This window comes from Oreochromis aureus, linkage group 19 (genome assembly GCF_013358895.1).
Source record: "Oreochromis aureus strain Israel breed Guangdong linkage group 19, ZZ_aureus, whole genome shotgun sequence".
NCBI classification, from domain to species: domain Eukaryota; kingdom Metazoa; phylum Chordata; class Actinopteri; order Cichliformes; family Cichlidae; genus Oreochromis; species Oreochromis aureus.
The window spans coordinates 9,949,675-9,966,179 of NC_052960.1; the positions used below are offsets into that span (position 1 = coordinate 9,949,675).

The 16,505-nt window shown below is 40.2% G+C and overlaps 1 protein-coding gene across 1 annotated transcript in view; it reads right to left on the reverse strand.

Moving 5' to 3' along the window:
- sos2 (son of sevenless homolog 2 (Drosophila)) overlaps positions 1 to 15,419 on the reverse strand; it is a 39,956-nt gene extending 24,537 nt beyond the window's left edge. Inside the window, exon 1 of the mRNA XM_031736979.2 lies at positions 14,491 to 15,419. Within this exon, the coding sequence (XP_031592839.2) occupies positions 14,491 to 14,574 (84 nt within the window). The 5' untranslated portion in view covers positions 14,575 to 15,419. The remainder of the gene's footprint in view (positions 1 to 14,490) is intronic.
- Between the last annotated feature and the right edge of the window lie 1,086 nt (positions 15,420 to 16,505).

Below are 16,505 nucleotides of genomic sequence, written 5' to 3' on the forward strand. Positions count from 1 at the left end.
ACAAGGTGTTTATTCAGATTTTAGCCCACACACTAAATCTACTAGCTCAGTTTCATTCAACACTAATTTGAACATTACAACTCACTTGTACATTTAATATTGAAACAATCGGACAAAGCTTCTTCTTCTGATGTGAAACCACATCAGTTTTGTTTTCCTTCAGCTGAGTTAGTCATTTAAGGACTTTGTGTTTAAGCTATGATTAGCCAGTGCTGCTCACTGATACTCAGTCATCATATCTAGTGACTTTCTGCTGAAAATGAGACACAACTTTAGTATCAGGAAACATCTCATTTTTAAGTAACTGGCAACAAAAAGCATTTAATATATTTAAAAAGTTACCTAATGCAAGTTTTAATAAAACACTTTTTGCTGCTTTCAAGGGAGCTCAGACAAATGGATGTCTAAAATCATACTTACTATACTTAAAAACTATACTTAATCTAAATTTAGCTTTATACCTACATTTACGGGAAACTAGCCAACTCTATAGACTCTATAAAACCACTGAAGACTATGAGCTCATGCACAGTAGATGATAGGGTGACATCAAAGCAGGAGAGGAGGTGTGTAGATGGCACCTGGCAAAAAACATTACAACACAATGGGATTGTGCCTGCAGTCCTCTACGGATCCATATAATTCTGCATTAGCCATACCAAGAGAATAATCATAACTAAATATTTACCATGAAGTCTTAAATATTCAACTCCAGCTATTATGTCTCTATACACTGAAATACACAAGTAAAAATGACTGCTTTTAAGGTTGGAAACCAATCTAAAAACATACAAGCGATTAGGCTACGGCACACAAATCAACAAGTAAGATTCATAAGTTTCCTATAAAAAAAATAAATAAAAATCAGGAATCAGCAATCCAACACACAAAATCCCTCTCCACAAAATTAAGTGCAAGACAATAAGTCTGTTAAACAAGTATCATCTCAACTGAAAAGGATTTAGAGCTCTTTTCTGCAGATATATCAATTGACCCAGGTTTGCGCTGTAGCGGGACTCCTGAGGGTGCAACCAGCCTGACAGAAGGTGTGATTTTACATGCTGACAACAAAGAAGGTGTGGCTGCATCAGGTCTACTAATGGAAAGAGAGTAACACCACCCCCAAAATACCCTCCAGCTACCCAAAAGTTGCCGTCATTTGGGCCGTGCCCTCTCGCAGGAATGCTGTCAGTTCAGATACTATTATAGTATCCAAAGCAGTCTTGGAGGAGAAGGAGGAGGGGAAAAAAAAAAGCTGTGGCAGAAAACACGAGCAGAGAGGTGGATAGAAAATAAGCCTGGTTTCTTACTAAAGCCTGGCCTGTTCTCACATGCTAGTGATGGAATTACCCTGGCATATAGTAAAAGTGACGCGTTAGGATGACAAAACTTTGCCCCGGATAAAGGAATGTGAGAGGACCGTTAAAAGGTCAATGCAGATTGCGCTTCATGCATTCCTGTTCTGTGACTTAACAGAGACTCAGCAAAAGCAGGATGTCCCCCGTCTCAAGTTTGACTTCATTTATTTGGGATAGAATAATTATCAGAGAATAGAGGAGTACAGAAGTGTCTCTAGGGAATTATAAAAGACCCCTTTCTTAGCCCTCCTTTTAGTTTACATTCCGATTAACTGAATTCAGATGCTTTTTAAAACGAGAGGAGCTGGAAAGTCTGAAGCCACAGCTTGGTCTCACTGAGGTTTCTGTACATCATTTCTGTTTTGATGCACACTCACAAGACCTAACAGTTAAAAATATCCCACACATATAGGCTCTACTCGGAAAAAAAAATACATATCAAAGCAGAAGTACGTTATGAGATAGATCCTTTTTAACCACAAATAGGCACTTGACCAAATTCCACAGGACACCAGGAGCTGTGAGTCACCACACTGAAACTACGGGGGTTTCCCCTGACTCCATTCACAGAATAGTTGGCCCGTTTCTGAGAGGCCCACATCCAGCAAGTGTCGGCTATCTCCAACAATGTCAGGACGGGAAACATGGTAACAAAAAGACACGAAACTGAATGCTATTTGAATAAAAACATAATAATTCAAAGACAATACACAGAACTAAGACGTAATCAAATAAACTGCTGCATACACCTGCAGTACAACACAAAAAGGAGTTCAGTGTAGAATTCAGTTGGGTTACTAACTAATTTCAATTACCGGTCAATTTTCTACAAAAGATAAAAAATAGAAATGCATAAAAGTTCAGTGTGTTTACGTTTCCTCTTTCACAAGACGAGAAATTTATTTTTCGATAGCTGGGCAGGTAAGTGTCAGTTATTTTCTTATAATGTTGCTTTATGCTAAATCTGATTGTGAAAAACATTTGTTCTGCACTGAAATGACACCAAGTGAATCTGTTTTCAACAAGGACGTCTGACGAGAGGACTGACAGAGCGGTGGCATGTGCAGGTATGACTGTGGCTCAGTGTATTATTTACAGTACTGCTGCAACTTGATCCTAATGGGTAGTGGATGTAACAAGGTCTAATATAGTTGGCGGCGTACATTGAAGTAAACGCAAGCAAAGTGAAAGTAATCGAGTGGAAAAATGGCTGGGGAACTCCTGAATTTGAATTGCACTCAGCTCAACTCTGAGAATCTGCGACGCAGAGGAATTCTCAGGGTAGGAAAATCAACTGTTTAATCTGAGAAGCACCACAGAAGGTGTAGACAAAACATGCTTCAGACTAGGGCTGTGCAATTATTCTAATTTTAATTTCAATGTCAGTTTTGGCTTCCAGCGATTATTAAAGCAAGACGCTCGACATAAAGTGATTATTGTGGCGCATTCTGTTTCGCAATAATTCTTTGGTTTTGCCTTTCAGCACATCTTTTTCTCTTCTTCTGTCTTAGCCTATCCATAATAACCCTCTATAATTAAAATCTCAAGGAGCTATACCAAATAAAAAAGATGGCTTAAATCCTCTACAGTATTGGGGTAATTGTGTTAAAGTACTGTAGCTGTAATAATCTAGCAACCCTACTTTAGATGCAAAACTAAAAGATTAGTCAACATTATGAATTTTTTTTTTTACCCCATATTTCTAAGGCTGAAAAGCTAGTGCAAGCAATGCATTATCTTTTTAATAATACCTGTCATAATTTTTGTGTCATTTATCAAGCAAAAAATACCAAATATTCACCCTCAGAGTATGAGTTGGGTGGTGGTGATGTTGCAGCTCATGGCCAACAAAGAAAAAGTTATCAACAATGTTTAGGTGGGTGGCTACATAAATGCCAGGAACTAAGAGTTCTTAGAAGAACATCACATTGCAAGGAAATCAACAGTTGCTCCCTTTAGGGCTCGCCACAGTGGATCTTCTGCCTCCATCTCAACCTATCCCTAGCCTCCTCTTCTGTTACACCAACCCCCTACATGTCTTCCTTCACCACATCCATGAAGCTTCTCTGTGGTCTTCCTCTCTTCCGCCTGTCAATGAGCTTCATCTTTTACATCCTTTGTCTTTCACCATTCTTCCTTTGGACACGTTCAAGCTCCTTTGTCTCCAAAACACTCACCCTGAGCTATCCCTCTGATAGACTCATTTCTAATCTTGACCCTCCTGGTCACTCACATTAAAAAGCTTAACATCCTGAGCTCTGTCACTTCCAGCTCTGCCTCCTGTCTTTTTTTCAATTCCACCATCTCCAAGCCATCATAGGAAGTCTCAGTACCATCCTTTTCCCTCTTGCTGCTAAAGTGTTACCACCTTTCAGTGGTCTTAATGTTTTTTCTTTAAAATTTAAAGTAGGGTACAAGCTTACTAGATAGTTTCCAAATTAAAAAATGATTTAATTGAGATCCAAAGGTGAGCCATGCTGTAGAAAAACATTCTTGGCCTTTCTGAGAGGAGTCTGGTTTAACATTAATAAAAATCAGTCAATAGAAACAGTTAATTAGATTGGTAGTTTACACCCAACTGCTACATGTAGGCAAAGAGAATGAAATTAAAAGCATCTCGACCATATGTAAAGCTTCATGCACACCCTCCTGTGCCATGTTAAGGTGTTCAGTTTCATGGGTCAGCTCCATTAGGAGGAGAAAAGCTAGAGTACAGGAAGTCCCAGTGCTCACTCACTCTCACTTTCTCTCTTCCAACCCCCCTTCTGCTGGCTCTCCACCCGCACAGAACAAAGCCTCCAGGGAGAGCAGCTCATAGCAGTAGGCTGAGAGATATTAATGTGCATGTACAAGGAGGCAGCAGCAGCAGGTTCATGCTACACACAGACTGGAGCTGGTCCAAAAGGAGAGGGATTCAGAGGCACACAAAACCCACTCAGTGTCTACATGTCTGCCAAGAATTTTAAACACAGACTGACTGGTTTGATGAGGAGAACTAGCACATAAGTTAGCGAAAACATTGTCCAGCAATCATTTGACAGGGTTTCCACCAGAAAAGTATTCAAACCTGGAGACTGCAGTTGGGTGGGATTGGTTCAATTTAATTTTGCATAGGATTAATGCAGAGCTACTTTAACACTAATCATTAATTGTGTGGTGACACAGAGAAACAAGAAAGCTGTGTATGTGAAGTTCTACTGAGAAGGAGAGAGGAGCGATTATTGCCAGTATATGTGTGAAATTATATTTAACTGTGTTTAAATGCTTGAATAAATGATTTAGACTATTGGTGTCGAAGATAAGGACCAGGGGCCAAAATCTGCCCACAAAAGACTTAATTTCGGCCGACTGGACAGCTTTAGAAAATGTGAAAGAGGGCATAAATTTTGGACTTTTAAGTGTATTTTTATGAGTTTAACTGCTTTTCCTACTGATTAACACCTCCACTATTCCCATTCATATTACCCCATAGTAATAGATAAACAAATAAATTACAGAAACCTTCCTGTTTTTTCCCACCATTTACTATAGGAATGTTTCAAAATTGTTCTGCAATTAGGGATGCACCGATACCGATACTGCTATCGGGGCCGATACTGTAAAATGTGTGCGTACTCGTACTCGTAAAAGTTAACCGATACCATGAACCGATACTAATGTAGCCCGGATGGGAATTTGGGAGTGGACACTCATAATTCCCATGGACTTAAACGCCACGGTAACATAAGGTGTTCACAGTTGATGTTATGTGATGTAACTCTACCCTGAATATAATTTGCCCTGTAATATGTCGCAAGGTAAATACAGGTAATTAGAGCAATCAAACTGTTATGTTAATCATAAAAGTATTATTTTATGGTATGTAACTCTGAAGGGAGTTAAAATATTTTTCAGAGTTCTAATTTTCTGGAGGCTTGTGAAGGTAGCATAAAACGGGACCTTGCATAGGGAGATGAACGAGGTTAGCTGAACCAAAGTGAGAGACTCGGCTAGTTTTACTGAGGTTAACCAGCACAAAAGAGTGTGTGACTAGAAAGCTGACCGTGTGAGAGCTTCACAACAGAGTGTGGGTGAAGTGACTTTTTGTTTCAATGGTCGCACCACCGTGCTGTGTTTCCAGCTACGACCGTCGAGGCTAAAGGCTAGCCCGGACTGCTTGGCTTGCCACGGAGGCAGCCGCTATGGACTGTCGGAGAGCTGGACAGTGACTCGCTAACGCGCTGTAGCAGAGACCGCATCGGGTCCGCAGGGAGTGGATTTAGTGTGGGACTGGTGCACGGCGACCTACCGATCAGCTGAACTGTAAGTCAGACTTTTGTGCTCTTACTGGGGAGAAGAGGATTTTTCTCCATCGTCCGGCGTGAGCAACAAACAGACCTGCAACAAGTGTGAATGTGAGTGTGTGGAGCCCATGTGTGAATATTGTATGTTTAGTGGATTTATATAACGTGTTTTGGAGTGTATATTAGTGAGTCACTTACCAAAAGGTGATAACATAAGTTGGGTTGTTTAATATAATTTGAAAGGGAATTATTTCATTTATACAGTGTATTTCATTTGGTTAAGGAATTGGAATATCATTTGAGTTTAAAAAAGGGATGTGTTGTACAGTATTTGTCTCTGCCCTTACGTTCAGTAAACGTTTCGTTTGTGTTAAAGAGTTGTCTGGGGTCGTTTCTTTACTACTGGTTAAGTTTAACTTGTGTGTGGTAGAAGTATCGGTTTTTGTACTCTGTATCGGCAAGTACTCAGATCCAAGTATCGGTATCGGATCGGTTTGAAAAAATTGGTATCGTTGCATCCCTATCTGCAATCATTAAAAAAAAAAGAGAGAGAGAAAAAAAAAAGACATTTTATGTGTATTAACAAAAACTTTGTTTTATAATTAAGAGGCTTAGCAACAGATTTCCTTTATTTACTCTCAGAGGAAACTATGTGGTCAGTAGCTGACAGTAACTGACTAAACAAAATTAAATAATACAATATAATACAAAACTTTATTTTCTCTGTAGATGATGTCCAAACATTAAGAGTGTGACAAATATTAAGGGTTTAAAGACTGAGTTTGACAGTCCTGATTGAGATGTAATCAAAGGAAAAAATAAACTGGTTGGATATCAGCTATTAAAAATTGTAATTGGTTTTTAAGCATTTTTATACATTAAAACAGGAACAGTAGGCTAATGAGGTACATTATCTAATGGAATATTGGCAACTTTGGTCTCAAAATTTTTTTTGAAACAAAAAAAAATTCCCCAATGCATGTCAACATGACTTGCAGTGTTCAGCCAGTCTTATAATAAACTTGGGAAAACCCTGTCTACAAAAAAAAAAAAAAAAAAAAAAAAAAAAAAAAAAAAAACTGGTAAAGCTTAAGTGAGGTCGACAAGGGCTTTGTTTAGTCCAAACCCAAGCCACTTATTTATTGTTATTTTTGCATTACTAGATGCGACAATATGAGATAGAAAAGATCATTCTTTTTTTCTTTTAAATGTAAACCATTTCTTTTTATACAGGAATTATATTGTACCAATGAGCTAATAAGAACCCCTATTATTGTTTCTTTCATTTAATAGATGAAATGACAACTGAATAACTAAAAGAATCAAATCATCAGCTGATTAATCCTCTAGAGAAGTTCTGTTTCATCCACTTGTCTCCAATAATAGAAAATCTGTTCTGCAAATCAGAGTGCAGTGGATGCAAAAGGCGAAAACAGATGCAGGTCAGTGGTACACAAAACCAGCTTGCATCAAGTTTCATCATCTTGGTTACAACTCAGCTGTAGTGTGATCAGGTGCTGTGTGTCTTCACAATAGGAGAACAGAAAGGGTGGAGGTAATAATAGAGGCAGGAGGGTGTTGATACAGGGTTAACATTTCTAATTCAATTGATTATTCTCCTAGCTGTGTATATATGCCCTGCATCAGGCTCAGGTTGCAGGTAATATGTGTCTGTGTGTGTGTGTGTGTGTGTGTGTGTGTGTGTGTGTGTGTGCGTGCGTGCGTGCGTGCGTGTTGGAGAGGTGGGAGTGGGGCTTGTTATTATACCCGAGCATGTGTCACTGTTTGTGATTCATGCCATGACATCATCTGCATTACAACCAGACTGTCTGGGGAACCATGAGGCAGAGATCAACTCTGAGACAACAGGCACACGCAAACACATTAAAAATACACATAGACACAAAAGACGCACAGATCTGAGACATAAACGTATACAACTACCACTACGATACTAAAAACCTAGCACACACACACACACACACACACACACACACACACACACACACACACACACACACACACACACACACACACACACACACACACACACACACACACACACACACACACACACACACACACACACACACACACACACACACACACACACACACACACACGTCCCCTATCCCTGCTCACATTCAGGTAATAAAAGACAATAGGTGGTGGACATGCAGCAAACTGCACGTGGCCATGACTTGACGCCAGGCTTGTGTGACCCAGTGACCCTGGCCGCCTGCCTGCATCCACCCATCCTCTGACTGAACCCTGTGTGAGGACAAGCTGATGTTCAAAGCCCAGATTTAATATTGTGGGAAGGGCGGGGAACCTCTGTTTTAACCAGCACAATCTTTTTTCTGTGGTGGGCCCGAGCCTGGTGTACAGGAAACGCAACCTGTTACCAGAAACATCCTGCTGTCATCACATAGGCTCATCCTGGAGGTGCAGCAACTCACTCCTGCACATTGTGTCCTCCCCACATACGTTTACCATTTGCACTTTGACAGGATTAATGCAATCAACAGAAATAGCCAAGTTCACACAGACAGACATTCATATCCTGTCCAGTAACCACCACGACTTACCAATCATTACTAAGTATTAGTGCTGTAACTGATCATTTGACCAAATGTTTTGGAGGTTTTTTAGAAATACCGAGAAATGCCTTTTAAAAACTTCTTAAAGTCACGCTGCCACAAAAATATTCAACTCAAGACAAAGAAAGACCACCAATTATTATAATTTCTGGCAAAAAAAAATCCAGTCTACAGGCCTGCAGCGCTTTTTCCATTTTGTATTTAGTGGCAATTCTAACAAAACTATGTTGCAAATACAAATTTTGATAAACATGACCTTATGTAATAGAAATGTCTGCTGGGAGGTGAAAGTTTCGTCGAGATTGGCCCGCCAATTAAGGAGGAGATAGGGTACATACAGACATACATTCACTGCAGTGATTATAGTAAGATTATTATATGAATATTGCAGCTATTCTTTGGGCCTGGTTTATTTTCAACCTTTGTCCTTGCACATGACCAAGTATACATAGTTTCAAGTCCAGCCCAGGAACTTTGCGCAATTATATCACCCTCGTCTCTTTTCTCATCACTTTCTCTCCCTGTCTTCATTCAACCTGGTAATAAAGGCATGAAATACCTAAAAAACAAACAAACCCTTTAGGGTGTTGTAAACACAGTTGTACCATCTAATATTCTGAAAACTGAGGATAATGTTATCTATGACTGGCTTCAGATTATATATTAAAAAAAAAAAAAAAATAAATAAATCTCTTGGCTTGTTCTTGGCTAATCTCTCTTCCTTTATACAATACTGTCGATACATATTCACTGGCCACTTTATTAAGCTCACGCAAATGTCACAAATATTTAATTGGCCAATCCCACGGCAGCAACTCAGGGCATTTAGGCATGTAGAATTGGACACAGCGACTCACTGAAGTTCAAACCGAGTGGTGAAGAAGGGTGACTGTAAGTGGCTCTCAATGTTGGTGCCAGACTGGCTGGTCTGACTATTTCACATACTTCTGCTCTGCCAGGATTTTCCCACACAACTATACTTCGGATTAAAAAAAAATAAATACATAAATATCGAGTGAGCTGCAGTAACCAGACTGCTTTAAGCTGATAAGAACGTAACAGTAAAACGACAAATGCAGAAGAACATCTGAATGCACAACCTTGCAGTAAATGCACTGTAGAAGACAACCAATATTGGATAACAAAAGATTGGAAAAAGATTGCCTGGTCTGATGAAGTAGGGTCACAATTTGGAGTGAATAACATAAAAATCATAGATCAACCTGAGCTCTTTGTTACCGCCTTGTATCAAAGAGCTCAGGTGGGAGGTGTAATGATGTGGGGGATTTCCTTGGCATATTTTGGGCCAAAAGTCATCAACTAAACACAGCCCATCTGAGTATTGTTGCTGATCATGTCTGTCCTTTTATGACCACAGTGTGCCCATCTTCTACAGGCTGCTTCCAGCAGAAAGCTCAAATCATCTCAAACTGTCTTCTGAACATGACAATGAGTTCACTACTCAAATGTCCTCAACACTCACCAGATCTCGATCCAATCCTTTGGGATGTGGTGAAACGGGAGATTCACATCATGGATGTGCAGCTGATGAATCTGCAGCAACTGTGTGATCCCATCACGTCAACATGGACGAAAAATCTCTTTTTACTTTGCTTAATCTATGCCATGAAAATTAAGACTTCTCTAAAGAGCAAAAAGGGGATCCAATCCAGAAATAGCAAGGTGTAACTAATAAAGTGGCCGTTAGGCATAGCATTTAGCAGTCATTTAAGGTCGCAGAGTCAGTTCTTTCTGCAGCTTTGCACAGAGAAGCTGGAGGTGAGCTCTTGTTATTTGGTTAAAATGTTTATCCAGTTTTTTTTCCTGATAAGCACTTTTTACTTCAAAACAACAAACTATACGTTAATACGGATGTTATTAATCGCACGCTACTAAAATGTATATGGTTTCTGTAAATCTTTCTTTTTTCAACAGCGGGTTACTTTAATCTACATTTACAGAAATTTACCTCACCATATAAACAAAAAAATAAGATCTCATCTGTTCGTGTGAAAAACAGGAGGACTTTCTTTCAACCATCCGTTTACCGATTTCACAGAAACCTCTGTGGTTGCAGAAGATGAATACAAAACTGTGGGTTTTTTGTGCTACTTCCTGCCTCTTTATCACTTTCAATTACAACCACTTGATTTGAGCTGTCAATGTATAAAATGCGGCACTTAAATGGAAAACGTAGGTTTGATGACTGGCTGGATTCGGGCGCTGCAGTAGAGTCTCGCGATAAATCTCTGATGGTGAAATGACAAGAGCTCTGTCTAGTCTGAGTAAAAAAGGCAACAAAACCATGTGACTAAAATAAAACAACTCTCTCAGCTTTGGCCCGAAGTGAAGTCACCCTTTCAGAATTTAACCGACTGCTCATGCTGAGACTATTAAAAAGGCAACACACACAAACATAAAGCAGGCTTGTAACCTGACCAATCACGGTTTAAAATGCTGGCCTGTGAACTCAACAGCACCAGGCTGCTCTAACTCAACAAGGCAATGGAATGAAACTGTACCCAGCAAACCTCTGGCCCGTTTCTCAATGCCAGTGAAACAGCAGACCTGGGGAATGCACAGTTATTATTAACACCAGCATGTCAGGGTGAGATAGAGATCTTGCATTGCACCAAGCATGAGCCATATAATCGCCAGCCAGGATATTTAGATGCAGCAATATGAATCAATAGGTTTAGGGTTCATGGCAATACATGACTTAAGTCTCAGTAATATATGCAAAAGCAATGGGAGCGATCTCGTAAGGATTTTTAATAAAATAGAAAGATCAATTGAAAACGAAAGGTTATTGGGGAGCAAAGTAACAAGAGAGCTGCAACCACTCCAAACACCGTTTTATGGAAGCAACCCTTTATGCAATGTAAAACGAAACTTAATACTATTCTCTAATCCTGTTAATCTTTTGGAAATATACCGATAAGGTTTTAAAAACCAGTTATTGTCCAACCTTAGCCTGAAGACAAACACTGCACTTGTGTCATGGTGAAATATTCATTTATAATATAAAATGAGCACAAATGACAGACGAAAGCAGGATTTGAACTGTTGCATTTTATATGTGTTACTACAGTCCTTGGTGTAGGTATGAACTCAGCACTACAACTTCAGCTGCTTCACAGCAAAGCAACCAAGTACCTAATTCTTACAGACATGCAATTAAACTTACATCAAATTAAAGACTTCCTAAGAACTGTGCATTGCAACTAACAATTACTGTTTTTAGTTCATCATTTGATGCACAAATCTTCCAACATGTCGTCTTCAAATCAGCCTTTCTACCCACCGTACAGCATAAAAAAAAAAAAAACATTACATAAAAAATAAAGAGAAAAGACAGGAATAACACATCTTCACATTCTACAGCATTTCCGGCATTTATTCTTTGCAAGTGATTCATTTTTTTGTCAGAAAACTAACAGTTTACACCATACAAATTCAACTGCTAAATTGATCGATTTTTAATCTCGCTCAAGATTTTGGCTACCCACGATCAAATAAACACGTTCCAGTGATTTTGACAATGCAAGCTCCACCAAATCAAACGCTCCCTAAAGCACTGCCTGGTGCCAATCACAGCTGTGATAACACTACATTAAAAGACAGACGTCTAGAAAATGTCTGGCACAACAGAAGGCGAAAGGCTAGTCTCTAGAAGCACATCAGTGTAGGTTGTTTGGAAATTAAATTTAGAGCAAGTGATGTAAACAGAGACCATATCACATGCAAAGAGTGCTACAGAGATGTCTGCACACCACAAAGCAACACAAATAACTTACTCAACCACAAATTGAAGTATAACGGCAACCAAAAAAAACAATGCAACGGTTGCTAATGCGCATCATCTATGAACTCACATATCCACAAAGGTGAGTCTGTGCAGCGTGTCAGCATGTCCATCAAGATAAAAGATGGACAAAAGATGCGTTATGACCTCACACAGTTACTTTTCCAAAGTGCCAATACCAAAGAATTTAGGTAAATAAGGAAGACCAGTTTTATGTTTCAAACTGGAAAAAAAGGTTGTGTTAACAAAAACATTTTTGGCACTTGAATAATCGTGACAAATAACTCAATTCACCCATCAATTTTCTTCCACTTATCGAATTCAAGGTCGTGGGAGTGTTGGAGCCTATCGTAGGGCAAGAGGTGGAGTACACCCTGGGTAGGTCGCCTATGTGTGGCAGGGCACGACAAATAATCTTGACAATAATTTTGGCCAAAATCATGCAGCTCTAGCCCTAATTCCAATAATGTGATGTCATGGTTATTTGTTAAGCCTCAGTAAATACATCCATCTCATTCATGATCTACATATATCCAAAACCAACCACCACCTGGTGACGCATCTCAGAACTCCCTCCCTGCTTGATAACAAACTTACGTCCCTGATCTGGCCTTTAGAACGTATTCACAAGTTTTCTTTATTTATTTCATTCTAGAGGATGGAGTCATCCACCACAGCTCCTGAACAGCTGTAGAAAACAGCGAGTCACAGTCAGTCAAAACCATAACAAACTTCTCTTGCGTCAATCTCTGACAGGCTCTCCCTCTGGCAGTTGTGCAGCAAGTTGAGACAATGACACTGTGGCATCGCGACCGGCCACCTGCTTTCTCAGTTTCACCTGATTCATCACACCATTTCCACTGCAATACTGATCACTGACAAGAATAGGGCAGTGTTATTTATAAGCATGATGTTGCTACACAGCTAAATCCACAGACAGTAACCTCTATAGCCACAGTGCTGCTAAACTTAAAACATGTCACAACAAAAATCACATTAAATACAGGCTCAAAGCTTTTCTGTCAGATACTGAAAGCATGTTAAAAAAAAAACAACAAAAAAACAAAAAAACAAAAAACAAAAAAACCTTTATAACACGACCAGTGATAAAGTTAAGCACAAAGCTATCTTTCAACCTTGAGAAATGGCTTGTTGTTGATATTTATTTTAAGAAAGGAATTATTTCAGTATTTCTATCAATGTTAAATTTCATTTTTCAGTGCGTCCGTTTTGTGTAAGGGGCTTAGTTTTAAATTGGAACCAAAGCACTCAAACACCAATAATGAATAGCAGGTTAGGTGAACCACAAGTCTCTAAAGGTCACCTAAATAAGCAATGCCATTTTCCATTCTGATGCACCACACTTTGCCTGTTTGGCCAGTGTATTTCTTATAGTGGAAGAAGAAGAAGAATCTAGTTTCTATTTTGAACTGTAACACAGGCTTTCTTGGGACTCTCCAGCCACATCAGAACACTAAAATTCATGAGTAGGTCTTGACGGGACGCTGTAAGTTTATACACACAGCCAGTTCAAAAGGAAACGCAGCATGAAGATCATTGTGCACCTTCCAGTTTCTAAACAGTTTGGCCTTGTGTGTAACCTTACAGAAAAGCAAGGCAAACAGTCCCCAGTGAAACAGAAAGAGCAGTGACAAATGCGTTTTTCTCCATTAGGAGTTGGTACCAGACTTTCATGACTCTGCAAGTCTGAGCAGAAGGGGTGAGGGGATGTGGAGGGGCCACAAAACAGAAAATAAACCTAGGAGAAGCCAAGATGATGCAAGAAAAAGGAAAGAACAGGACAGTCAAAAAGGAACTGATACACATGTGTCCTGCTGACCAAGGAAATTAAAATGCAAATGCTTCCTATTCCGAAGAATTCATTTTAAGTTTATCAGAGTCTAAGCTGCATTGCTTGGGAAAAAAAGCAGATAAGTGTGACCAAAAGCACCCGAAAACAGCTGCAGAAGCTCTTTGCTCAGTAATGATGATACATTTTTTGATGAAATGAGGAACAAATAAAGAAGGCAACACGACACTCAACTCAAGCTTCATTGGTATTCACCCTGGATCATGCAAGTCGTTAGCACACCCTCGAAACGACGAAAAACTCGTTACAAAGGAACAACTTCTTCAAAATCACTGTGGGAAGTCATTATGAGGAACTTGGGTGACGAGTATATTGAATAAGCACAACAGAGACATGTCAACAGGCGCGGGATATCTCCAGAGGTCTGCAAAACACTAAATGCCTCACAAATAAGTATAGTGTTAATATAAACACTGAAGTTTTTGCTTCTGAGCCGACTCAAGTCAAGAAGTGTTACCAAAACTTTTGTGCTGGTAAAGATGCACAGATGAAACCAGTGTTCAAATCGGTCACCCCAATACGGGTGTTTTGATTTATAACAGTGCATAGAGAAAGCTGGTGGTCACAGTCGTACCTTTCGTAGAGCTTGCACGAAGAGGCCTCTCCATTTGTGACTATTCTCGTCACTTGAAAAGTCGTATATCTGCTGGGGCTGCATTGCTGAAGCGGCTCCTGGTGTTGCCGTGATCCGGGCTGAACCGTCAGCATCGGCCCCGGGTAAATTGTCCTTATGGGTGGGTCAGTCCCGGCTTTACAACGGTGAAACAACACAAACTGGCTCACTTAATAAAAAGCAGAGTAACTAAAGCAGAGTGTGGGTCCGAGGTCAAATCGGGCTAAACAGCGGAAAAAATCTTTTTAAAAAAGAGGGGAAAAAAGCACATGTAGCAATAAAGTTAAGTCGCTAGCTTTGTGGCTATGTGGCCAGCCTTCTGCTCCTGTAAACACCCAGCAGCTGCTAACAGCTAATAAGAATGCTGCTAAGTGTAACACTTGCTGCTTGGCGTTTGCTTAAAAACTTTAAAGCAGGCACATTGAGCTCAATGTTGAGGCAAGACGTTGGAACCGAGGTTGCTGCCAGCTAACTACAGCTACAAGTTATGTTACGTTGTTTACAGCCAAAACACCTGCACGCTAGCGTTAGCCGGCCAGCTAACGATTGCTACAGGCTGCTGGGGCTGGCCTCCGCTGCGAGTACTATGTTGTGGCACACGACCCGTTCAGCTCCAAACAAGGCACACTTTCTCCTGCGCTGCTTGCTCCGAATTCAGTCATCTTCCCCGCAGCAGATAAGGCGCTAAATCCGGCGTATACCTCCAAAGCAGCGGCCGGTCCGAGGCATATTTGCGAGCAGAGCCGCTGAAGAGCAGCCGAGGTGTTTTTGGTTCGTGAAGTCGAAGATGTTCGTACCAACTCTGCCGCCTGCCTACAGCTTCTGCTCGCTGCGCCGTGAGTCCCTGCGTAATTTCACATTTTATTGGACTGAAAAAAACAAGGCTGGACTTTTGTCTCTACACACAGAGTAGACTCTTAGCAGCGAAGAGTAGCGACACACAGGGATAGATGGCTGGAAATACAATAAAACTTTATTTATTGACTTTCCCTTTGAAGTGTCGGCCACACTAAATACATTTCTGATTACGTTTTATATGACAGGGAGGCTGGATTTATGGGGAAAAATGCGCTTAAATAAATACTATGAGTGAAAATATTTTTTTTAACTTATGTGCCCCATACATTGTCTTTGTTGCCGTGATTCAGCACAGGAACAATTAATTAACTTCATTTTGAAATAATTAAATATTTCATATTTATTTAATTCATTTTGGCTCTTCCAGTATGTTGCCTCCTTGTGTCCAAACTTTATAATTCATTGACTTAACCATGGCACAGAAGGGCTGTAGTCGCCACAGTGGACCATCTCCCTAGCATCCTCCCCCTCAAACCTCCCCATGTCCTCCTTCACTACATCCATGAACTTCCTCCTGCCTGGTAGCTCCATCTTCAACATAATTTATCCAGTATATCCACTATCCCTCTCTTGTACATGTTGCATCTTTAGAGCTATTTCTTGACATGAAGCCATACTGCTGCTTGGTGATCATCATCTCTGTCCTTAACCTAGCTTCAACAACTTTTTCCCATATCTTCATGGTATGGCTCATTAACTTTCGCCCTCTGTAGTTACTACAGCTTTACATATCCTCCTGATTCTTCAGACAGTACAAGTGCACTTCTCCATTGCTCAGGCATCCAGTCAGTCTCAAGGATCATGTTAAACAATGTGCTCTGGTTAATTGTGGTTCCCCAGGATATTCGAATGTAAAATGGCAGGTAGAACCTTCCACTTCAGGCCCAATTTGGAATAGCTACTTTTAAGATTAGGTTTAAAACTTCTCAGTATGTAATCACTAGTTATTATTAATCGATGGCATGTCTTTGTTCTGTCCTCTGACCCTCCCCCCCCCAACCAGGCTGAGCCTAGTTCTGCCGGTGGTTTCTTCCTTTTTAAAAGGGAGTTTTTCCCTCCCACTGTTGCCAAGTGGTTGCTGATAGGGGACAGTATTTACATTTACCTTGCAATATAAA